Source organism: Poecilia formosa, unplaced genomic scaffold (assembly GCF_000485575.1).
Source record: "Poecilia formosa unplaced genomic scaffold, Poecilia_formosa-5.1.2 Scaffold12, whole genome shotgun sequence".
Lineage (NCBI taxonomy): Eukaryota > Metazoa > Chordata > Actinopteri > Cyprinodontiformes > Poeciliidae > Poecilia > Poecilia formosa.
In genome coordinates, this window is record NW_006799951.1 from 658,460 (window position 1) to 684,390 (window position 25,931).

The window sequence follows — 25,931 nt, forward strand, 5'->3', positions numbered from 1 at the left end:
GTGTGTGGGCATTTGTCTGAAATGGGCCTCAAAGGTTAAAGGGAGCAATTTCCTAGAGTGTAGCAACATGGAATTTTGATTTGTGTGAGAAGATCTGTGATCAGAGATGAAAGAAAGGACGTTTCAGTATGATACTATGTTGTTTTTTCTTTAGGTTTTAGTTCCCAAAGTCAGTACTCATTAATTGCATAAAAAGTATTCATAAAATGTTCTGATTTGGTCTCATTACAGCCACAAACATCTATGTGCTGTGTTGGGATTTTATATGATGGACTGACACAAAGTTGCGCTTAATTGTTTACAAATACAAATAAACTCACTCACAGAAATGTATGGGTTTGTTTTTTTAATATATCTATTTTCAGTTTTTGGTCTGAAGACATGTTCCTGGTTTTACTGTGGAAAGTCACATATTTACTCACCACACTATGAATAGTGATTTAATAAGAATAATTTCTGTGAGTGAGTTTATTTTGTTTCTTTTTTGTAAAATATACTAATTGAATGAAGAAGAAATCACACCATGTTTTAAGTACCAGCTCTTTGTGTTCCAAGTCAGCTTGTTAACAGAGTAAAACTGACCAGCAGGCATAATTGTCTTTGGCTACTCAAATGCCTGTGTTATTGGTCTCAGCCAATAAGGTGCAAGTTTGACAGGCTACTTAAAACCAACAACATTTTGCACTTTGGAACACTGCAACAAACTTTCTGCAGAGTAAAATCCGAGGATGGATTCCTTAGCAGCTGAAAGAAAGCAACAGAACATGAAAATGCATCTTGAAGTCAACGGGTGTAGAGTGGTTACTTTGGACATGACAACCTCCACCAGTAAGACACTGATGAAAAGAAAACAACGGCAGGACGTGCATTCAGTTCTTCAGGAATACTTTTCAGTTTTTCATGGCTTAAAGGGAAGAGAAAATATTTACATCCATGTTGTACAACTTAATTTATAAATACATTTTAGATATAAATTAGAAAAATAAAACAAACTTACTGTAGTACAATCAGCTACAGCTACTCATTTTAAAATGCCAGTCTTAATTTGTGGTGAAAAGTAACTCAACAAGGCACAGCAATGAATACTAATTAGAGCGATTTTCCCTGTGAATTATACAAACCACAATTCTACAATCCCCTTTGCAATAAACTACAATATAAATTAAGACGTTAAAAAAATAGACTTGGGCAGCATCTACACTAGCGTCAGTAAATTAAGGATTTAAAGGGGTTTGCGATAAGTTGTTAAAGATGGTTTCAGAACCGTTGTTTTTAGAACATGATTACGATACACTGCACTAAATCTTTTGTGAAATGTATTGAAGCAGCGTAATCTGATAGCTTTGATAGGCCTTGTCCATTGTGTGCTTTTTCATCTGCTACGCTGCACCCTGTGCTTGACTTGTCATGGAAACCTGCACCGCGCCACTGGATTGCAGATCTGGGCCTTCCCTGCCCTGTGCTGCACTACTGCGGCTGGGCTGAGCATGCTGTGATGATGAGGTGGGGTGGGGTGGTCTTGGACAGTATTCATATCTGGGCCAAATGCATTTACAAGTCACCAGATCTGCACAAGAGTCAGAGGAGGTTTTTGCACACAAGAGCCAGCTCCGCACTAGACTGGGATCATGAGCCTTTCTTCCTGACATCTGCAAAAATTGTTTTGGCTCTGATTCAGTTGGAGTCTGGGCAAAATCAGGCAGAAAATCAAATAAAAACTCCTGTATCTGTGCCACATCTGGGCCAAATGCAGTATTTTTATTGCACCTGTGGACCACTTTCATCTGTTGTAGTCCAGATCCGGACCAGGTAGGGTTGTTGCAACTGCTTTTAACACCCTGAGGGAGCTGATCAAGTATGGGGACAGTTCTTCTGACATTTTGAAGCCTTTTCTCTCACTAATCTTATTTAAATGCAACATTTAAATGGTATATACATCTGTTTTGTGAATTGCATGGTTATTTGTTGCAGAACACCAGAGAAGAAACGGCAAGCAGGTAGATTGGGGACAAAGATGTAGATGGGTTTAAGCAGGGATGGGTTATAAAAGCAACATCCAACATCTTTTTAACTTTTCATAGATCACCATTTACAAAATTGCATGGCACAACTACAAACCTACTAAGAGCTCAGCTTAAACCAGAGAAGCAGCCAAGAGCCCAATGTTGACTTCAAAGGAGTTGCAGATGTCTGCTGCTCATGAGAGAGAATCTGTTAGCATAAAGCTATAAATCATGCTCTAATCAAATCCCCCCTTGCTGGAAGCCTGACAAGAAGAAAACTGTAAGACTCTGTTTGGAAGCCCTCATAATTTTTCAGACAGTTTCCATTTACCAAACAGATCTTGTTGACACAAACATTATTGTGCTTTTTGATTTTGAATGAAAGGAAATACGTTTTCCCCATTGTGATGTAAAAACTGAATTATTTATTATTTTGGAAGCAAGCGTAGTTCAGCGATCAATAGCGATTAACTATGCTTGCTTAGTTAAGCAAGCGTAGTTAACTAATCTATATTTAATCTCTATTCTTTAATATAGATTAAATAATGTTAATCTCTATGATTAACATTCTTTAATCATATAGAGAAATACTTTTTCTGAATAAAATACAATATGACAGATCTGGGTAAAACAACAAGAAAAGAAGACAATTCCCAAAGTTGAGTTTGATTAAATATCTTACAAAATGTTTATTTTTCCTGAATGGTAAGGTTTTTTGACTAATACCTCCTCCTGTTTAAATGCTGCCTTGGGGCTTTTCCAGTTGTCACAAGCGAACAGATATTGGTTCTTTCTGAACAGGTTGCCAATGTGCAGTACACCAGCGACGACACAAATGAGACAAACAGTCGTGCACACACACTTTCACGTCTACCTTACATTCGGAATTATCAATTACTCCAACATGAGGGTTTTGAACTGTGGGAGGAAACCAGTGCACCTGGGGGAATGACTAACAAAAAAGGCACAAGGAGATGGTGCAAACTATGCAGAAACAAATGCAAATCTCCAGTTTTGAGTGGAAATCTTTTGTCTGTGAGGTCACGGTGTTAAACTAAAAAAAAGAAAAGAAAAAAAAACAAAACACATGAACAGGTTTTGTTTTCAAAAAGATTTAAAAAGTTTACTAATTTTACGATTTATAATGCATTTCGAGTGAGATGTTAGGATCTTAACAAATGTCAAGATAAATATCAGGAGAGGGAGCTAATGGGGTTAGAGGTCAACCCTACATTTACATGAGACGATAATAATTTGTGGAACCAGGAATATAACAAGTGCATTAAGTTTCTTTCAGCCAGCTGACCAGAAGTTCACATAAACAGGTGAAGGAAGGGAAGTGGTCTGTTACTTTATTGTCCTGTAGGTATTTGCTGTTTTTCCAGCACTTTATTTAAAAATCACTTAGAACCAGAAGATAACCTCAAATTTTAGCATGTAGGACCGCTTAACTTTGCAAAGTCTTGGTGCTGAATGCTGACCCAAGCCAAGTTCACACTATTTCTAATCAAATCTAGTTCAAAATCTAAACCAATCAAACCTGAACTAGTTTGATTCTACACAGATTAGAGTTTCTTTAAGACAAATTGAGACTTAAAACATTCTGTTTGTAAAGTTGCAAAAAGAGCATTTTCTTTGCTTTTTTTTGGCGTTTTGACTATTGTAACAGTTGTCGAGCAAAATACCCCGTATATGCACAAGGGTCAATTTATTTATAATAATTTAAATCTCATTCCATCTTGTCTTTGTGTGTAGTCTCCTCTCATGAGCTGGATGCTTTCTTTGATTGTTATTTACTGTTTATAGACTAAAATAAATTAACAGATATCAGGACCTCTGCAAAAAGGCAAAAACAAGTTTGATTTCACTTTTGCCGCATTTTCAGATGGCTTGGATTACTTTTTCTTTTTACAAAGTATGCCTTTTATGGATGAATGACAAAAGCTGCCTCATGAAGGACAGGTTCATGTCCTTCCAGCAATCCTTTATTTGCAGGGTTTCATCTCCAGAGATGATGTCTGCACGACCTTGGATGGTAACACAAAAGGAGTTCGGGGACTGAGTTGGGCAGAAGATGCGATAAGAGGCGTGATGCGGCTTCTCTCTATGTTATATAAGGCCTTCAGTCTCTTCCTCCTCCTCCACGCTCACCTGAGAAATCAGATATAAAAACTCAGTTTTCATAGAAATAAACTTGCACGTATAGCAGCTTCTGAAATGAAAAGCAGCTGACGGATGAACTTTATCAGGAGATCTAGAGCTTCAAGTTCACGCCATGACTGGAATAAAAGTTGAAGACATTTCAGTGCAGGGGAGTTATTTTTTTTTATAAAGCTTCTATATTTAATTTTATTTTCATCTTTAATTTTTGGATTCACTATTTTCTGGCAACCTTGACAAAAGATTTAGCATTTTTTTGCAACATCTTATCTCACGTTGGTGTAGATCAGGGGTCCCCAAACTTTTTCATGTGAGGGCCACATAACTTTCCCTTCTCTGCTGGGGGGCCGGAGTCAGTTTGTAATAGAAAACGTCTGACGATTGCAGGAGTGCCTAAATGCACCGGACTATAAGCCACAACCCCAACGTTGTTTTTTTTTTTAAACTAGTAAACATGCATGTATAGCTGCAGATATCTCTGCCGCTCCAGGTTTTCCACAGCGATGCAGCAGCAGCAGAGGGGGGCGGACACTCAAAATTTAAGTCATAACAGGTCAATTGAATATTACATTTATTACGGTTAAAGAAGAAAAAGTTGACAAGTTTAAATTTAACTGAACTGATTAATCCAATTAATCCGTTACCAACTGCATAGTTGCTATTTGTGAACTTGGGGAAGTAGTTTGGGGACCACTGGTGTAGATAGATACTACTCAAATGAAGTCCATATTTGGGTGTTATTAGAAATAAAACAAGAAAATTATGAGTTTCTTAATGTAAAAATTTAAATGTATTAAAGGAATGCATCTTTAATGAAAGTCTTTTTTGTGATTAGAGGTTGGTTATTGGGAGTCAGTGTGAAGTTGACTTTTCAGTATTGTGAGGACTTAGTAGAGAACTTTCCATTTCTTTCCACTGTCTTGAAATGTAACACAGCAAATGCAGTTGTTTTGTGGATTTTGTGTTTCAGTATCTACAATCTGAATTTGAGATGCAACAAGGTGATTTCCCATTCCTGATTTTCTTTTTGTTTTGCTTGGACTTAGCAACAGCAGCTTGAATCACAATGTCATTCATTATCTATATTTGGAGTAGAGGAAACGATCCTCTGTGTGTTTGAGAGATTAGTCACTATTTAGCTGAATTATGCCAAAGACAAAAAATGTTTTTTGTTTTTTTTAGTTTTTTTTAGCCGATGTATTTTAAAATGCCATTTGCATCACAATCAGCTAAGTAAATTTAAATAGCTGATAGAATGTAGAACCACACATTATTACTGAGGTTTCCAAAACATGTTCCCAAATCCAGCAAACTCAAAAACATAGGGCTGTGCAAAAAAACAAAAACAAAACAAGATTAATCAGAAACTTTTCCGTAATTCATTCGACCTTATTCGTATCTACTGAAATCTCCTGCAGATATTTTGCTTGTTCACATTTTCAAACTACTGCCTTTTCTACGGTAGGCTAGAAAAGGCACAAATTGACTGAAACCACAAAAGCATGAAATAGCAAAGATGCAGAGTGAACCAATGAAAGGGTGACATATTTCTGTCGATATCTCTTTTTCTGCCTTATTTTTTAAATTCTATGATTCTACAAAAAATAGCCACCTTAGCCTTTTCCTGCCGTGAACTCTTCCACCCTGATGAGTCTTTTGGTTATCACCAAAATGATAAACTTCACATTTTTCTTTGCATTTTTGGTCAATGCCTATGGTGCTTGGATGTGATTAGAATTGAGCCTCTACATCTTTATATTCGAAGACTGGAAACTGCAGCTCTGGTTGAGTTATATAGTGTCAGACTAGAATACAGAGTGTGTGTTTTTGACACACTGCCAGATCATATATACTTCCATGTAGCTGCTTATCACCCCCCTGCCATTTGAGCCAAAGAAAAAGGGGACATAACAATGTGAGCTGCAGTATGGATGGATGTGTGCCATTAAAGTTTTATGCAGGTTTCATTAGTTGACATGTCCCTGAGAGGCCTACACTCTCAACTAATGCACTGACATGTTATTGGGTTTTCTTGTATGTTCAGTTCCTTATTTATGCAGTGAACCAAAGACAAATGATGCTGGAGTGCAAATTATAAAGGCAAACCCTTGGAGTGCATGCAGATTTGTGCACTGCAGTAAAAACCTTGTGGTGTGAGCTCGGATAATTGCGTCTCTTCTCTTCCACTGTCATGTAAATTGTGAGTAAAATCTATAAAAACTATGAATGAATATTTATGCACTGCAGCCCTTCTCATTTGTTTAAAACCTGCTTTGAAGTTTGATGCATGACAGGCTGAAAGTTTGCAGATAAAAAAACATAAATAAGCAGAAATAGTAAAACGGCTCAGACAGAATTTCGCCTGGCTACGGACCTCTGAAATCTATTCTGGCTAAAGCATCAGACATGCTTTTAAAAGCAAGCGACATTTTTCTTTGGGTTGGCGACACCAAGCAAGGCTTGTGCTGGTGGCAGAAATTTATTTATTTATTTTCTTTATTTTTGTAATTTCCTAACCTGGTTCCAACGAGACTTGTTCGTGTAATCTCAGAAATTATGTGAAAGAAATTTGATGGGAAAATGTAACCAAAGATCTAACAATTTTCTGAAAATCTTTCTATGTGGTTTATATAAGATGTAAATTGTATTTTGCAAATGCATATGTAGTTATAAATTAAGGACTAATACTTTATTGCAGCTAAACATTTTATAGCATTTAAAAAACAACCTGAATGACTAAGACACAAAACAATGTTTGTCTTAAATTAAGTAAAAAGTAACTTTTTACATTTTTTTTTTTTTTTTTTTGCTTGTGACCGGTTAAAAATCATTACAGTTTCATCTGCTACAGCTCAAACAGCCAGTGGCCTTTTAAAATATTCGTGCATTCTGGGTATTTATACTTTCAGTCAAATCTCTCCTGTATTTTCTGACCTGAGGCTCAATACGAGTTTGAAAACAGAATGCATCTTGGTGTGTGCCGATGTGACAAATAAAACAAATCCTTTGATCTCACCAAAAAAAGCGGCCTGCCAATAAGATCGTTTTTATGCTGCGTGTTCACAGCTGCTAACGTTAGTGTGATTAAGAAAGGAGCGTCTGCCTAGGAACATTATTTAGATGGATATAGTCTTTAGAGACATAGCAGTGAACGGTTTAGTACCATAAGCAATCCTTTATTGTCATAAAAATAATTCCCAGTACACCACAAAACTCATTTCAGTTTTTCTCAGTTTATTAATACAGCAAAAGATCATAGTAAAAAGCACATTTATGGCAATTATGGCTCAAATAAATGTAATTATACTCAGACTCAGTTGTGTAGAACAACGTGCCTAATGGATTCAGTTTCAGGGAATCTCTCATCCTAATAAAGCCTGAGTTGATGGGAAACAAGAAGCCTCCTGGTGAAGGATTTTTGCACAGCACTAATTTAAGACTGCTTTACACGCATAATAATAATTATGACATGATTTTACTACCTTTTAAAAATGGTGGCACGAGGACTTGTTGACAGCAAAGGGATGAGTTGGATAATGATAAAAATGAATGGGTTATAAATAAAACACTTGTGGTTGAATGTTATATTTATGTTCATTTAAGCCTGCTGGTTGTGAAAATCATAAAACATAATTGGGATGATAAAATTACGCGCTAATTATGTCAGCATTAAAGGAGCATTTCAGATTTTACGAAAATGGGCTGGGTTAAAAGATCAGTAAATACCTTATCTACAGAGGATTTCCATGTTTAATTTAAAACATCTGAAATGGGATTTCAAGTTTTGTGATTTTGCTTCGATTTAAACTAGAAACCTTTTTTTTTCTGTCATTTTTACCCAGTCACCCTAAAAAGCTGCTTTTCTATGCATTTCATTTAACTGTAGACACACACACACGCTTCTTTTCCCCAATCTGCCTCCAACAGAAATATGAAGAGGACGAGTGATTTTTACTCAGTGGTTGTTGACCTTGGTGGTTGACCCTTATGTGAAGTGATTATCCTGTAAGTTGTCAGCCTGCCTCACCTGTCTCTGAGACTCTGCGGCTGTCTCGTCGCTGGGCCGGCGCTCTTTGCCATCAGACATGATCCCTGTCGCAGAAGGAAGTCGAGTGTAAGACTTTGGCTCACTTTTAAGGCACTTCCACAAGCGAGCCACTGTGTGCTTATAAAGTTCTTTTGACTGTCAAATAAACAGAGTATCGTGTGGTTAGGTGGGTAAATTATTATGTGTTTATAATTCTGACGGTGTCATGTGAGAGCTGCCGTCTTTAGCAGGCCTGCAGTACTTGGAACCCGAAACCCACGCGCATTAAAGTTAAGACACACACGTTTGTCGCAGCCCGGTTTATACTTGCACTCTTCCACTATTGCCTGCTAAAGTGCACCTTGGAAAACATCTGACAGATATAGCTTAGCGCTTTAAATATAGAAAGGGATACACCGATGAAAACCTACACAGCTATTTAAGAGGAAACACAGACATCACATCTGTCACATGCTGTACTGCTGACATGATTGCAGTTGGTAACAAGTATGACTCACTCTCAACCTCTACGCTTCTAATTCATAAACCTTAAAGTAATTGCAGTGATTACAGTGGCAGCAAGTACACTTCAACACATGCTGGGTTTTGATTTTCTGAAACAAATTATCCTAACCCTTTCAGAGAGAGAGTAGGAAGAGGGGGTGGAAGGTGGTGGAAGGGCTGTTAACAGCTGAATAACTGGGTCAGTTTAAGATCACGGTGTTTCTTATCTCTTCAGCTCATCTCTGGGTGTTCACTGTTATCTGCTTGGCTTTTCAACAACCGTTCAATTCTCGGCCCATTTCCAGCCCTCTATTCCTACCCTTACTTTGCTTCTGCTGCTGGAGTAGAAGCTTATCTTCAAGGAAATGTTAATTTTCTCTTACGTGCTCCAGAATGTAATGTCCTAAAGAAATAAATGTGTTGTCAATTTGTGTGTTATCCTTAAAATTGTGGTTTTAGGTATTAAAGATGTTTCATGTGGAGCTTCACTAAGAAAACATAAGTCTGTTGTTGGATGTCTAGAGACTTGGTGGTTTGATTTTGTTTAAACAGGTTCTGTAAAATTTGGAAGCTGTTTAACATTTTACTCCTCAATTACTGCCACACTAGGAACACAATTTCCTTTTATAAAATTTTAACCTGATTTATGTTTTCACTTTGTAGGGGTGTAAAAATACATCCAACTCATCAAAAGTTTTTTTTTTTTTGTTTTTTTTGTTTTGTTTTGTTTTTTACAGATAAAGAGTTTATGAATTTTAAACTGCAAACGAATTTCTGTTCAGTGGGAATTATCTAGTCATAGTTTGGTTTAAATAATGAACTAGATGATTAAATGCATCCCATTGTTTAAAGACTCATTAAGGAAATGCTACCATTTGTGTTGTTAATGTTGTAATTAAAGGACTGCCAGTTGCAGTGTTGTTTTAATTGCATTGTTTTTATTTGGTGTGTCTCTCTGCCACACTTTCCTTTTTCTGTAGAGTTCCAAAATATAGCAATTTAAAGCTGTTTAAATGTGGAAGTTAAGGAGTGTTGTGGCCAGACAATAGGCAGTCTTTATTTGCTGGCTTGGTAATAAAAAAGTTTAGGTAACAGACATAGATACAGGGTGTGAATTTTAAATAAAGCCCTTATCTTCACTTTTTGAGACTTGCATCAACCAAGTCGTATGACTACATCTTAAAGATGGATTTGTTCTCCAACACACCTGAATCAAACGACTAAATTACTGTCTCAGCAGATTGTCAAGTTCTGTAGAGGCCCAGTAGAGAACCAGGTTGCAACTACAGAAAAAGTTTTTAATTTGTTGAGTACTTGCACTGTCAAAGTGGCCCTGGCACCATCGGTAGTTAGTGTTAGAAACTAACAATACATGACAATAGAGAATCCACTATAGGATTTGTAATTTTTTTTTAGCAACATATTCATTTTCTCAGACACTCCTGAACATACAGAACTCATTAACAATGCTCAGTTTGTGTTAATTCAACTTAACTTTGGTGTTTCTTTTATGTATATACATATATATGTCATATTTGAATTATACCATGTCCTCTAGTTTATTTATGCCTTTCTGACTTTCTCCTATGAAATATGACTGGTTTTAGAACAGTGTCCTGTTTGAGCCTTCACATTGTCTTCTTTGTGTAGACCATCATTAATGTCGTTGGTTCAAAAGGTTTTATTGCTACCATCCTCAGTCCAAGTGGCAAACCATAAAACATTTAGTAGGATTTTTGGTGTTTATTTCATACATCGGCCGCAATGCATTAAATGAATACAAAGGAGAGCCGCATGAAAGTAATCAAGCTCTCGTCATCAATAATGGATGGAACAATCAAAAGGGACAGTGGGCTTCCTTTGTGAGATGGCTGAATGGGAGGAAGGGCCGCTGGGGAGGAACCATTATGTGTCGCTCCACTGCTCAGCTGTTGCGAAGATGATGATTGTTATGGTTGCAATGATGATGGGGATGTGAAATCTCATTTTGGCAAGATGGCTCTGCTGGAGGGGATTGCTGCACAGTCCTTGCGTATGTTGGCATTAGAGGCTGCTGTTTTGCATAGATTGGGTTTTAAGTTTGGAACATAATATGTGAATACTTTCTCGTACCCCTGCTTCTTAGTTAAACTCATTAGTAATAGAGGTACATCTGCACATGCGCAACTTTCCTGCACAGTTAAAATTTTCCACAATCCAAGGATTTACTCAATGTAGGATGTTATGGATGCTGTTCCATACTTGTCAACCATCCCCAAACACTATGAATTAAGCACTGCTGAACATATTAAACATCTGTTGTAGCTTCACCTTCTGTCACTTGTTCTGACAGCTGTGTGTCCCTTTTTTTTTTTTTTTGCTTTCTCATTGTGCTGGATTGACTGGGTTCAATAGACAGTATTTGCTGACATATAGGGGGCATTCATTATTCAGTGCATGCTTTATGAAATGTCTAGGGTCCTACAGCCGACAGGAGGTAGAGCAGGAGGTAATGCACTATTTAATAACAGAGGCTGTAACTACTGTTGTGGATTATGTTCGATGCTGCTGAACACAACTCCTGTCTTATTGACCACCACATTAATCAGCATATTTATAAGATTAATGCCACTGAGTACATCAAGTAATATTTCCTTTTTGTCCTTCTTTCCTCAGGTGGTGCTAGTCTTTGCTCTCAGCATTGGAGCCCTCGGAATATACTTTATAGACTCCTCAGAGTAAGTATCTCCAAGAGTCAAGTCACTACTCATTCTATATTCTTATCTAGTGAACTGATCTACTATGATTTACAAATAGATTTATGTGTGCTGAAGATTTAATGGACATATTCTCACCTCTCACCACTGAAGGGATGCATGCTATCGTAAACCCATATGCGTTTGAGGTTTTGTCAATGGGAGGCCTATCAGTTTCCATGGCAGCAGGGATACTCGGTGTGTATGTTGCAAAGGCAGCTCCGTGTGTGTGTGTGTGTGTGTGTGTGTGTGCGCAAGACTCTGGATGTTGTCAATTTATGTGAATCCCTTGCTGGCGCTCGCCCAGACACAGATTGCAGTCCTGGCGTCTCTCCCATACCCAATGCAGCTAGTTTTTCAACATATTGACTCATTTTCTAGCTTTTAGAGGGATAGCTTGGATTTTAGGATTCTCACTGTCTTCGTCAGCCTGTCGTCTTTGTCACCTCTGCGGTGTGTGCCACAGTGTGGAAAGTCAGAATACAGCAGCTAACAAGAGACGCTTAAATCATTTTGTTCATTCTAACTAATTTTAATAGGTGGTGAGAGAATGTGTGCAGTGTGACTGTAATTGCTGCCATTGAAGCCACTTGAGTAGGCTGACTGAGAGACAGAGGAAACACAGACTCTGCTGTCATGCCATGCTAGTGTTATGAATATGCATAATACAATACTTTGCAAAAATATTAATATGTCTTCTAATTTTTAGCATTCTGTCACATTACAACTTCAAATATCAATATATTCTATTTAGATTTTATTGGATACATAAAAAAAAAGTAGAGTAAATAATGTGACCGTTAGAAGATAATGATACATGGAGCTTGAGATGCAATGCAGAAAAGAATTGGCACAATTACCGTAAAGAAAATCTAAATAAATATAAATGCGTGCCACACTTTTCTAACACTTTTATCTGTAAAATGTTGTTTGAGTGCCATATCTAAGCACTACTACTGTTATGGTCAATCATATAAAATTCTACTTCTAAGTCACATTATTATTATTATTATTATTATTATTATTATTATTATTATTATTATTATTATTATTATGTATTTATTTTTTTTATTTTAAACATTCTTAAAGGATGTATAATAATTTTGACTAATATTGAGCTGCAACAAAATAAAAGAAAACTGTAACTTTGAGAGTTACAACAACACATCATGATAAGCCATTGAGATCTGTCTCACTTTTTCTCAGATCGAGGGCAACAGGTTTGCTTTTAAAGAAGGTATCTAAAAAATATAACTGCTTGTACTTTGGAGTTGACTTTATTGTATTTACTAAGCAAAACTATAGGTATTGAATACATCATCTGTAGTTTTTTAAGTTTTTTATTATTAATTACCATAACATTATCAAACTATAAACTAGGTCTATAAAATTGCTTGTTTTTTTTTTTTTTGTCATCAGATTTATTTCCCTCTTAGATGACGTGCAGGACTTTGCAATAAAAGTCATATGCACATTTTTGTGGCTTGTTTTCACTTTAATTGGGAGTCTTTAAGCTGTGAAATTATGTCCTGGAGGAAAGTTAGTCAAAGGCACAGAGAGATACTGTTTAAAATGTGCTGAAATAAATCTAAATTACAATCCAGCTTGTTCAGTCTTATCTCTTAGCACCAGTGGAAATTTATTCTTAGCATGAATATAGTCATCCTTTTTGTACCTCAGGATAAATCCTGGCTCACTTTATGTAGTCTGTCGTGGCTCTACCTTTGTTGTCATTTGTCTGTGATATTTCTTCCTGACAATGTTCCATCTTGGGAAATTTACTTTCCAATAATCAAACAATGACTTAAAAATGTTTTGAGTCGAATCTTTTTCATCTAAATCATGAACAATAATCCTAAATGATTGGTGACATGGTTACACTGATCCATTAATTAAACCACAGGCAGAGCAGAGGTGGACTGTTCAGCCAGGTTGGCAGTTCTACCTAAGAAACATAAAAAGACAACAACGATGGACGCCTGAAAACATAATGTACCACATATAGCAAATAGCAATTGACATATACAGAAAGTGATGATTGTTAACATAAAGCTTTGATTTCTGTCTGTAATGTTTCTCTTTGGTTCCAGATTGTTACAGGGTGTATTTACGTGTGATTGGGCTACCCAGAGGCACTTCCCTGATCGCTTGTGCTCCCATTGAGACGAGACCCCTCATCATAGTGATTAGGTCAAGCTTGTCACTGGGATGTGTACATGCTTCTGTGTTGGAAACTAGAGATCCATCCCACCCTGGAGGTTTTAAACATCACTAACACTTGCTTCCGTCACAGCAGCTTAAGTTTCTGATATAATTGACTGCATGTGCACAGAAAACATTTTTTTATTTTCACCCGTTAAACAGTCCAATGTGTGTCATGTTGACCGTTTTCATGAAAGGTTGGTTGGTTACAAATAAGAAAGTGATGTTTAACACAATTTCTTTCAGTATTATTCATACTCACAAGGTGAACTGCTTCACAGATGACCTTCTCCTCACTCAGCCTCCTTTGTTATTAAATGTTAATGACTGAGCAATCAATAGGCACAGATTTATAGGTCGTTCTTTTAATGGAAGCAATTACTCTCCCAAATACCGAAGGCGGACACTCTCCTGGACCAGGCAGCCTCCAATGGTTTGTCTACCAACAACCAATCTGCTATTTTAGCCACTGGATTAAGTGCAAATTATTCTGAAATTGTCTGGAAAAAAGGCAACACTAATGGGAGGGAGTGGTTGAGTGCTGAAGAAAGAGACATTTGGGGAAAATAAGTGGCATTGATTCATATCTTGGCAGCCCGAAGCCATTTGAGGGGCTTCTTTATACTGTATTTAAATATAAATATGTACTTTGTATTCCTACTTGAATAGAGCACAGCAACTCTCCCTACTGTTCCCACCTTTCTGCAGGGTGCTATCCTGGTTGCACAAAAAACACAGGAAACCCTTCTGCCAGAGCACATCGACAAACTTTAAATGAGGGGATTGTTAACTTTCAAGATGCAATATTAATATAAATGAGTTTCCTACTGTTTGTTTTCACAATGTGGTTGCTTATCACAGTACACTGCCTGTTCTGTTCCTCTGCAGTACACTCCGCTTGCCAAACCGATTCTATTTTCACAGCGTTTTCAATGGGAGGATCGTGCGTCCTTACCCACCCACATCTGAATCTGCTTTAATACCTTGGCTCATCTTTTATCCTCCATCCCTCCTTTTTTCCTCCTCTGTGCTCCCATGAAACAAAGAGGAATGTAGGACAAAGTCTCTGCAGGCTGCTCCTAAAGGGATGCCCTTGTTCCTGCTCCAGTTCAGTTTCTATTTCTCTCCCCTCTCGATCTCACTGTGCCACACATGCAGACTTGTGTGCCTGTGTGTGTGTGCGCGCGTGTGCGTGTGTGTGTGTGTGTGAATGCTCCTGCACAGTCATGTTAAATGGCCGGAGTAGTTTTGTAATTTTTCAAAAATGCATTCAAGATACCTTAAAGGCAGCATCTCGTAGCTGTAACTCTACCAGTAGTGTGAGATCAATGACAGCTCTGAAAAAAGAAACAGCACTTAATGACTAATTAATGGAGTAAGGTGAGAAATATGGCAGAGGAGCAAGACATGCTCTGTAGACTTTCTGACGACAAATGGTAGCCCTGAGCAGGACCTTTCCGTCTTGGGTGCTGAGAGGATTTAGAAGTGCCAAGGGCGATATTTTAGTCTTTAAAAGAATGACATGAGTTTATAAAAAATACGGAAGGGGAAGGTTTTGCTAAAATTGATGACTAATTGAATAAGGTGTAGTTTCTGAATGCCAGCAGTTTATTAGCTAAGAGCTATTTTCTCACTTGAGCTTTATGTCTTATCTACTAATTGGGCGTCAACAACATATTAACGGATAATAAGACATTTATTGTGAAAAATCACAGCACTCACTTATTATTTTGGAACCTCTGTCTCTCTCAAAGTAAAAGAGGTTTTACCAAATGTTTTCATGGAAAGCTTAATTGATTTACAGGTAATGTCATTTGTTCTGTTACTGTCAATCCCTTGCAAGAAAACTCAAACTTATTGCTTATTCTGATCCCTTTATCTTATAATTTTTGGTGGGGGGGAGGGGAGGGGGGTTAATGATGTTCCATAAAGCACATAAATATTGATTGATTGAGATTTTGGTGACAGCAGATGCTTTAGAGGTGATTCAATTCAGTGTGAGAAGCAAAGAGAATCATTTAGCTGGTATCTGAACAGCAGTGGTGAGTTTCTTTTTTACATTGAGTTTAAAATAGCGTGACTGATTTTGGATGTCCACAGTCTAGATATGCTTTACCCAATAACGGTGCATCGGCACTGCAGTTCCTGCATGACATTGCACCATGTACAGTGAATGATACATATTGAAATCCATGCAAAATTACACACATCATTGCCTTTTCTTCATTTTTTTTTTTTTTGTTGTTGGATAAATTTCACCAAAACCCCTGTTACCTCTACACTGGCTGCCTTTTAATAGTCACAATTATTAAAATTAACAATTTTAAGTTTAAGTTACGTCATTTTAAGTTATGTTACATAATAAACCACGTGGTTTAACTGTTAGACTTTTCTACTTCTTTAACTTATAACAGTGTCAAACTGACTACTCAGTACCATGGACAGCAACACCCCACCAGAGTAGAAGACTGGTGATAATCATTGTGAGCAAAAGAACGAAACAACATAAAAATTAATAACATAGCTATAATTGTTTGCCTATTGGTGCAAAGTGTTTTTAGACGCTCTTTCACGGATAAAGAAATTAAATGACTAAAAGTGGAAAACCCACAGCAAACCTGGATTCCCTAACACATACCATTAAGAACTTTGTAAGGCATTTTAAAGACTGTGTACATGAGCGCTACAATTATGTGCGCTGTTGCCTGTGTATTTTGTTTAAATATTCATTGATATATTGCTTTCTGCATTGTTGCTTTACTTGGCGTATTTTTATTTATTTCCATATTATTGGATGCCTGTTGCTTGGTGTGGTACATAATTTTTGTCACTGTCCTGCACAAACATATTTTTCAGGTATAGTCTATTGGACGGTAGCGTGTTTAAAATCACGCCACTGATTTTAAACATATTAACGGCATAATTTATATTGAAAACAACAAACTCTTTCAATCAGTAACAACATTAACACTGAGGAGTGTTGTTCTCTGAATGACCTATTTTATTCAGTATGGTGTGTTTACTTATCAAGAGAAGATTTTTGAATCTTATCGCAGCTGTAAATGATCTGATTTGGATAATTTCTTCAAGTACTAGTTGACGCAAATTATTATTCTGAGTGAGAAACTGCAAGTCATAACTATACAATTAACTGAAATAATATTTAATAAAATATCCCACTTTGTGTGTAGTGATTTTATATAATATGAGTTTCACTTGATTTCAATGATATGTTAATTTACAGAGATGCACATGTGTTATTGACAGATTCAACTGGTTTGGTTGAAGTAATTTTTTGCTTTGATAAAATTACCTGAGGTCAGACTAAAAAACGAACAGGACGATGTGTGCATGTTGCTGTGTCTGCTAAATTATTTTTTGTTTTGTTTCTAGCCACACTGCATAATGTCTGTGTTTGTTTTGGTGATGTGCTATTTTCATTCACAGAGTGCTTTAAATGACTCGGTAGGGGAAATGTCTGTAGTGGGATGCAAGCCATTTCAGTTCACATAAAAACGGAGTCATCTATTTTTAGCATCCCTGGAAGACTTTTTTTTTTTGTCCACTATCCTTGTAGGCACTTAACTGTTTCTTAGTTTAGTAATGCTGCTTTGACCTAAATCAATCATTTGAGTGCAAATCTAGTCTCCTTTTCAGCTTCACCTCCCCCTCTTTTCAGTGTGTCTTACATGAGCAAGACTCATTCTTCTCAGAACACCACATGAAAGACAAACATACAATCCTAAATATAACCATATTGGTACGATGTACTTTTTCTGCATGTTCCCAATTTGAAAGAAAGAAATTCAACAATTGATTCAGTATTTAAAAATGTGTGCAAGATTAGTAGAGCAGGAAGACGTTTGTGCAGCACAGAAATGACTCTTATTTGGTGTGTGTTGTACCATGGTTGTGAGCATTAGTCAAGTGGGCAGCAGTGCGTTGTTATTGTTTGCTCGAGGGACGGCCTTTCTGTCGCTCCTGCAGCTATCCAAGGTCATGTCCGGGCTGACGAAGGACTGGCTCCCACTGACTGACTGAAGGTGGTTTGGGCTATTTTTGGAACGTCATCGTCAACACCTTCTGTTGCCCTTGAGAATAATGGAGTTTTTACCTTTCTGCGTTTTCTGGTGTTCTTGATCGTAGGACACAACGATGGGGAAGAATTGTGCATCCTAAAATAGAAGTCCATGCTCCAGACAAAAACAACATGGGTGACTGGAAAGTTTGTCTATGCTAACTGGGACATTGGATCTTCTTCTTCTATTGATGTTTGTCAGTACAGATGTGCTTAGCCTTTTTTAATCAGTTTTAGATCTCCTGTCCTTAAGGGCTCTTCCTCTCCCATGCTCTTTCCCTTCTCTGGTGTCCTCCTCCTGTCAGACAGAATGGTGTAACCCCAGGCTGTGCCAGCACTTAAAGAGTAATAAGAACTGTGGCAGATCTATTTTCTGTAGGACACTGGCAATGTGTTGCCAGAGATCCCTTGTGATTGTAGAGTGTAAAGTGACATTGAAATCACACGTTGGCAACATGTCTTGTCTTACCTCTCCCCTGTTTGATAAAGGATTCACGTGAAGGAATGCAGTAACACAAACACCTGGTTAGTATGACGTAATTTAAGCCCAGTAAATAAAGCTACATTTCTCATGCAACTGATTTGTGTGCAACGTGCATCACGTTTCTAGTGAAGAGTGGAAGTTAAAAACGTCACTTGTGGACATTTGCTTTAACCTTGTTGATTGATTCATTGCATAAATACAATCCACATCTTATTTTCAGGGGTAGCATTGTTTTTGGGTTTTTTTATATTTTTTTTTATAGGATTTTAAGTATTTGTAAGTGTATTTTTTTATGTGTTACGCAAACCGTTTTCTCAGCCACATTTAAACAAGCAGGTTATTACATTTACTGACATCTAGTGGCAGACTCGCAGATTGCAGCATCTCCTCAATGTATGTAAAATAAGTCTTGCTGGCAGCTAAGGTTTTGAAAAATAATAATAATAATAACAAAAAAAACACCTCCCAAACAGTTTCATTAAATGTATTAAAACATTGTACAATACTCCCACCCTCTTCCAACAGGACAGCACTTAGGTTTCCCACGAAACATTTCATAATGCTTACGCATACAAAGAGAAGTAAAGGCAATTGATTATTCCCCCTTGTGTTTCATCTGTAATTCCTCCACCGTTCTCAGACCTCAGTTGTATACATTCACCACATGTTTTGTGCTGGAAGAGGAAATAATGGCCCATTTTTTTTGTTTCCTGGCTGTGCTCTAAAGATCTTTATTCCAGAACTTCTGGTAGTTTAGCCTTCATGGTGGTATGTATTTACTTAAGCCTGTTCATTTTGACCTAGTATGAATAAAATAAAATAGTCAAAAAAGCCAAAGTTATGAACCCATTTTCTTTTTTCCAAATTCAGTGAAGATGTGTGTGTGTGGGGGAAATAAATTAATAAATAAAAAGGTTCAAATGCATCCTTAAAAACCCCAAATTACTGTGACGCTCATGTCTATGAGTTAATATAACTCCTGACTGGAGCTGTATATACTCATCTGAGTGTGGAGTTGTATTAAAAATTGGGTGGGTTCTTATTTTTCTTTTATTCTTGGCTCACATTATGAATGTCAGTGGTTTGAAACACACTCAGCTGCTCTGAAATATCAAGCAGTGAAAAACACCCACATGCTGAAATGATGAGGTTGTCATTTCCCATTGAGATCTTAATATAACAGAGAAACCACTGTGTACTTTTCCAAGTACTTTAGTTAATGATAAGGCTCAATGCAACATGTACAGAGCTGAAATTAAATGTGCGTACTCGGTCTTATAAAGCAAAGCAGATTCCCTCAATCCTAGGGACTCTTCTGCTTTCTGCCATTATCTGTATGTTACCAAGAGTGTTTTGGGCCACATGACTTAAGATTAGCAGTTATTCAGAATCAGGCCAGACCTTAGCCTGAGGGGGAGCACAGCAGTGACCACTCCAAATGGTGTCTTCAGTATTCACCATCTATGTGTTTGTGTAGATATGGGTGTTTATGTGTGAAAGTATGTATATGAAATAACTTACAGAAAAGAACAGCTTTAACTATAATTTAGTAGGAAATATAGGTGGAGAGTAGATGGATCTGAGGCATGTTTGAACCTGAACAAGAATCAGTTTACAGAAATTGTGCCTCAATAGATTTTAAATGAATCAATTCAAATCAGTTCATTATTGTTATTAGTGAACTTTAAGACCAGTTGTTCAAATTAACCACAAATTTTATTTACATTTGTTAAACGTCTTTTTTAAAATCTTCATTTTGCCAATCTGATTTGTTTTTCAGTGGCTGCTGGTCATTTTCCTTTCAAGATTTAATACTTTTGTAGTTTTGGTCAAAAAATGAGTCTGCCTCAGGATAACAGTCTATTCTCATTTTGACCATCAACGTTTTAAAGTAATTTTGCACATTCTACTCATTGTCAACATCATGAAAAAAAACAAAACAAAACTGCAGAATGAAGTTATGAGGTATTTCAGTTTGATCAGAAGTCAACTCTGATTGCATTCTTGAATCAACTGGAATGTATGTTTGCTGATTTTTTAAAAAGAGTTTTATCCTGGTTAAATAAAGGCTGAAGAAGAAGAATTGGAATGCATGTCATCAGGATTAATAATCATCAGATAAAATAATCAAATATATTCATCAATATTCCATTTATTTTTAATCAAAGGCAACTCTGAACAAGAGGTTTTCAGCCTTGATCTAAAAGAGTGTTTCGGCTGTTTTGCAATTTACTGGAAGTCTGTGTCAGATTCGTGGTGCAACAAAACGTAATGTTGCTTCTCCATGTTTGGTTCTGGTTCTGTCGACACCTCCCTCCTGGATCCGTTGCCCCTGTGACCTGAGCATGGATGGTGAGAAGGAAAAGTACATCTCCACTTAAAATTAACTCTCGTGCTACTGTAATTTTGTAATTTTTCTTTTTGCGCAATGTTTTGTCAGTATTGAGTGTATTGATTAGTATGTGTGCATAGTGAGATGAATTGTATGTTTTTTTTCCTTCCTTAGGCTCTAGTAAAAAAAATTTAACTGGTGCTAAGATTGATTTTTCTTTCTTGTTTTTACTCTCAAGGTCTTACTAGTTAGTATACTTGTGTCAGGCCACTCGGTCATAAATTATTTGGTTGTTTGTCCTGTTTAGGAGATATTCTTGTCCATAATGAACTCAGCTGCTTTAATAAAGCATGCGATTGAATGTGATTTTAATATGAAGATTAAGCCTATCTTCCACCTCTGTAAATTGTATTGTGGTATGAACTTGTTTCTGTCTCTTAGTCTTGTTAGCACACACACAAAAAACATAGCACAGATTGATTTGAACATACTGACTGGACTTTCTTAGGAGTCTATGGATTAAGCAGATTGCTGCTTTTGCAAGAGCAGAATTCCCCCATTAATCTATAGCAAAATGCAATGAGCCCACACCCAAAGGAACAATAGAGTGAGTTGATTACTTGTTTTGTGTTTAGACACTCACTTCCTAATGGGTAATCATCACTCTGTTTCTACAATAATTCATCTCCAGCTTCCTTTTTTTGTTTTTTAAAAAGCTCACTCCTGGATTCTCTTTAGCTGAGGAAATATCCTTTATAATATTTGGGTTTGACAGGGACTAAATAATTCATCCATGCTGTTGCATCAAAGCAGCTTGGAGTTTCAGTTCTTTTTTAGCCGTTTCATCTGTGTGTGATTGGCACTGCAACGAGGCTTTCATGTAACTCTCAGTCCTCGTCTGGCTCTCTGGATCGAACATAAGCAACCATTACAAGTTGTGGCTATGCAGAAGTCTGGAATTAAATTATGAAATTTTGAAATCAGCATTTTGATAAAATTACTTGTACCAACCAGAGGTCGCTTAGTAACTTATAAGACTGCAACACTTTTTTTCTAATCCGCATTTGATGAGCATATTAATTTGACATTGTCAGCGTCATTTTATTTAAGCTCCTCTCAGTTTAGGTGTACATTAGAAGAGATATGTTATCGGTTCATGAGCATTTGACCTGAGCATGATGTTCTTTTCTCTCTCTTTGTGCCTTTGTGTTCCAGTCCTATAGAATCCTGCCAGAACTTCTACAAAGATTTTACACTACAAATCGATATGGCCTTCAACGTCTTCTTCCTCCTGTACTTTGGCTTGCGGGTAAGCAGACACAGATGCATTCACACGCAGACCTGCACACACACACACGCACGCACGCATGCACGCACGCACATGCGCGCACACACACACACACATTCTTCAGTCAAAAGAAAATTATTAGTGCTTCTCAGATTTTATTTTCATAAATGAAAATCTGAAAAGTGTTGGGTACATTTGTATTCAGTCCCCCTCAGATAAAAAACAACAACAAAAAAACAACATAATTTGCCACAATCACAGCTGCAAGTCTGGGAAATCATTTTTGAACATCTAGAGAGAGAAGCCCTTGCCCTTCATGTTCAAAAATAGCTTAAGCTCAATCAGAATGCACAGATGCAGTTTAGGCTTGAACTGTTATTGTATTTCATTGTAACAGAAACACATGTGACTTGTAAGTCATTTGATCAGTTCAGATTCTTCCCCGTCTTTTCTGAGTCCCCTACAGGGCTGTGGTAAAACTTTAAAACTGTACATTTTATGCCATCCTTTCAACAATAGGTGATTTATTCTCTAAGGCCAGATTTGTGGTGTGTACTACTAATGGCTATAATGATAATATTTCCCACCTTAGCTGTGGATCTCTGCAGCTCCTCAAAGTTATAATTGGGTTCTTGACTCCTTTTCTGATTTGTGTTCTCCTTGGTAGGTTGCAGCTGTTCTATATTATTTGCATTTGAACATCACTGTATGTCATTTATGTGATAGACTCTGACAAAAATAGTATGGTTTTCAAAATATTCAATTAAACTCCTCTCCATCCTTTCCAGCTTCCCCCCATTTACCCTGATGCCCATAAATCACATCCAGTGCAATCACCTAACTAATAAATCCAGCTGAGAAGCTCATTGGAGAACAACCAGCATCACAAAGGGAGCTGTGAGATGTTAAAAGCTTGGGATATTTTTGTATTACACAATGCAACATTATCACTGACCATGTGCTGTTTTCTTCGGTCTCTGTGATGCTGGTTGTTCTCCAACGAGCCTCTCAGCTGGATTTATTAGTTATGTGATTGCACTGGATGTGATTTATGGGCATCAGAGTAAATGGGGGGAAGCTGGAAAGGAAGGAGAGGAGTTTAATTGAATATTTTGAAAAACATACTATTTTTGTCAGTCTATCACATAAATGACATACAGTGATGTTCATGAAGTAAGATAACTGAATTCAAGGCACTCTATACTGTATCACTGTGTAGAGTGTTTTATGGGAAATCCATATTGGATCATGCATAAAGTGCCTCTACGTTTTAAACTGGCACTATTGTAATGACCACAGCAGCCATCTAATTTTGCAAAACCAAGCTTGACATCCTGAATGAATGGATAAATAAAAGCATAAGCTGCTTACACTGCCACTGGTTTGCACGATTCAGCAAATGTGACGAAGCTTTTGTCGTCTAAATAGCTCTTCACTGTTGCTGAAAAAACAAGTTTGAAAAACAACCGGGCTCTTTTTTTTTGTGGTTGCTATTTAAATAAAAGTAGGTTAGTCGCTATGCTGAGTAGCATTGTTGTCACTTTTCTTTTCTGGCAGTTTATAGCAGCCAATGACAAGCTGTGGTTCTGGCTGGAGGTCAACTCAGTGGTCGACTTCTTCACCGTTCCTCCTGTGTTCGTCTCTGTGTACCTAAACAGAAGCTGGCTTGGTAAGTTTAAATATATATGCTGAGATTTAGCAAATCCTGTTTTCCCCATTCCGTTTTTCTTTCTATCCTTGCATGCCCTCCTCTTTTTCCATACCTCCACGTTTCTCCCTGAGCCTCCCGGTCCTCCCGTCTGCCTCCCCTTTGGTGGGGGCATGTCTCTGAGGCCTTGCTGCTCGAGGCTGCAGTCAACTTTCCCTCGTCATTAGAAGTGACAGGGCTAGGTTCCTCTGATGTTTCAGCTAACACAGACACAGCAGAGTGAAATGGATTGATGGGAGTGAAAGAATGGGGCTGTGGTTTTCTTGTTTCTGCGTGTGTGTGTGTGTGTGTGTGTGTGTGTGCGTGTGCGTGCGTGTGTGGGGGTGTGTGTGTGTTTGTGTGTGTGTGTGGCTTTAGATTATGTAGTAGTTTTGTTAAGGAGTTGCACCTGTAATGCCTCACTGCAGTCAGTAACTGCCCTCTAATGGCTTTATTCACACCCACACGAAAAATGCAAAGGCATGTGTGATCCCAGTATACACTGCTGCACTCACTCATGCATGAGCAGACTGGAAAACACCCTAACCTGCATTACATAACGACCTACTTTTCCCACTGTGTTCAGAGAACCGTGACCTAAATTATACTGCAGAGAAAAGAGTTTCTTTCCAAGTCTGCTCTTTTTTTTTCTTTTGAGTTCACTTTGTGTTTACTTCTGATAAGACGCTGAAAAAAAAAGCTCAGGGCTGATAATCAGAGATGCTCTAATCCAGGAATTGTTTTTGGCTCTTTTATGATCACAGCATCTACATTTAAATGTTTGCCAATACTGACATTGTCTGATCGGCAGGGGGCTTTTGACCTGAACATTTGGTGTTGTTTTTGGTCATAGTGTTATATGAATGGACCATGCTGGCACTGCATGTCAGTTTATAAGTTTAATAATCTTTAAAAATGACTATTTCATGCCTACTTTCATGTTTGCAGCTACACAAATTCTAAATATGTCCACAAATAATATGGGAGTGGAGCGTAAGTGAGAAATATTTGAAAATCTCCAACATCCAGCAACAAAATCACTTCATAATAGGTTTTTTTTTTTTTGTATATCTTATTACTTATTCACAACTAAAAGCTCACAAATCAGCACAATAATGTAGGAGTTTGTTCATTCAGTGAAATAAAGTGAAGAAAATAGAAGGTGGCATTCGTTTTTATATATTGTTTTTAACAAATTTTGAAAGTGAGAGTGCATCAAAATTCTCTTGTGATGAAATATGAGTATTTAACCTGCTATTGACCATAGAAATCAAATTAAAATAGTTAAAAGCCTTGCTTCAGAAACTGGAGTTTTCTGAGGCAAGGTCGAGCATTTTCACGGAGAAGATAAACAGCATAATGAATGAAGAGAGCGAGTGTTTCGTCTTTCTGCTACTCATGATGTAAGGTGTCCTCATCTCAGCCAAAGGAAGCTGTGGGTGTTACGGTCTTGATGAGGATGATGCAAAAATTTGAAACAGTGGTGTGGCCGCTAGCTAATGTTGTTTTAGTGAGGAGTCACCTGTGAATATTAAAAATTCCTGTGCCGGAATTTTGGAATTAATATATTTCTCTTGGGGAAGTAATAAAGCTGTAATATTTTTTTTTCTTTTCAAAAAAATAAGTGTAGAATTCTTGACAGAAAAAGAGAATCCTGTGGACGATTTTAGTCCCTTTGGGTTAAAATCAGTCCTGCTTTTTTCCACCTATTCAAAGGATTTTGCAAAGCAGAAAGATTAGCAAAGGGAAAGCTATTGAAGACAATAGAAAAATAAATAAATAAGGGAAAACTAACAACAGAATGGAGGGGGAAAAATAATCATCTTAACCTCAGTTAGGATATTTTTGTCTATGATTGTAATTTGTTGGAGATTAAGAAAAAAAATAGGTAAATAATTTAGAAGTGGCGGCAATGTAAGTAGGTTGTGGACATATAAAGGGGACTGTCTTATAAGCATTACTAAATTTATTTTATTAGACCTGCAGCATTTCCCCTCAATCATTTTCATTCAGTGTAAAGAATGAAAGAAATTCATCCTCTACTGCAAGAGATTAATGTAACATAGCAAAAATATTGCAAAAATCCAGAAATGTTTTTTTTTTTGTTACAAAATCACTGGTGTTTTATTTATTAAAACCCTGAACAAATTCTGAAATGCAAACGTACCAAATGAATTTATTTTTAATCTGTAATTTACATGAACTTTATTTTTTTTTTTACATTTTTCCATCCAGTATTTACAGTCAGGGAAATAATTAAATTGTTTAAAACAAACATTGTCAGAGAAACTTCTTTTTTTTTTTTTTGGCATTATGCACATTGAGAAGGATCCTAAGGGAAGTAAAACCAGTCTCCAACTGTTGGACAACTGCAGTAAAAAGTGAAAAGTTAACCAGTTTCTTACGAAACACGCCAGAAATACATCTTTAC

At 37.1% G+C, this 25,931-nt stretch overlaps 1 protein-coding gene across 45 annotated transcripts in view; it reads left to right on the forward strand.

Moving 5' to 3' along the window:
* kcnma1a (potassium large conductance calcium-activated channel, subfamily M, alpha member 1a) overlaps window positions 1-25,931 on the forward strand; it is a 157,859-nt gene that overhangs the window by 62,748 nt on the left and 69,180 nt on the right. For all 45 annotated transcript variants that reach the window (XM_016667797.1, XM_016667801.1, XM_016667822.1 and 42 more), the window contains 3 exons: window positions 11,350-11,411; window positions 21,741-21,834; window positions 23,371-23,482. In XM_016667797.1, coding sequence (XP_016523283.1) covers window positions 11,350-11,411; window positions 21,741-21,834; window positions 23,371-23,482 — 268 coding nt within the window. The remainder of the gene's footprint in view (window positions 1-11,349; window positions 11,412-21,740; window positions 21,835-23,370; window positions 23,483-25,931) is intronic.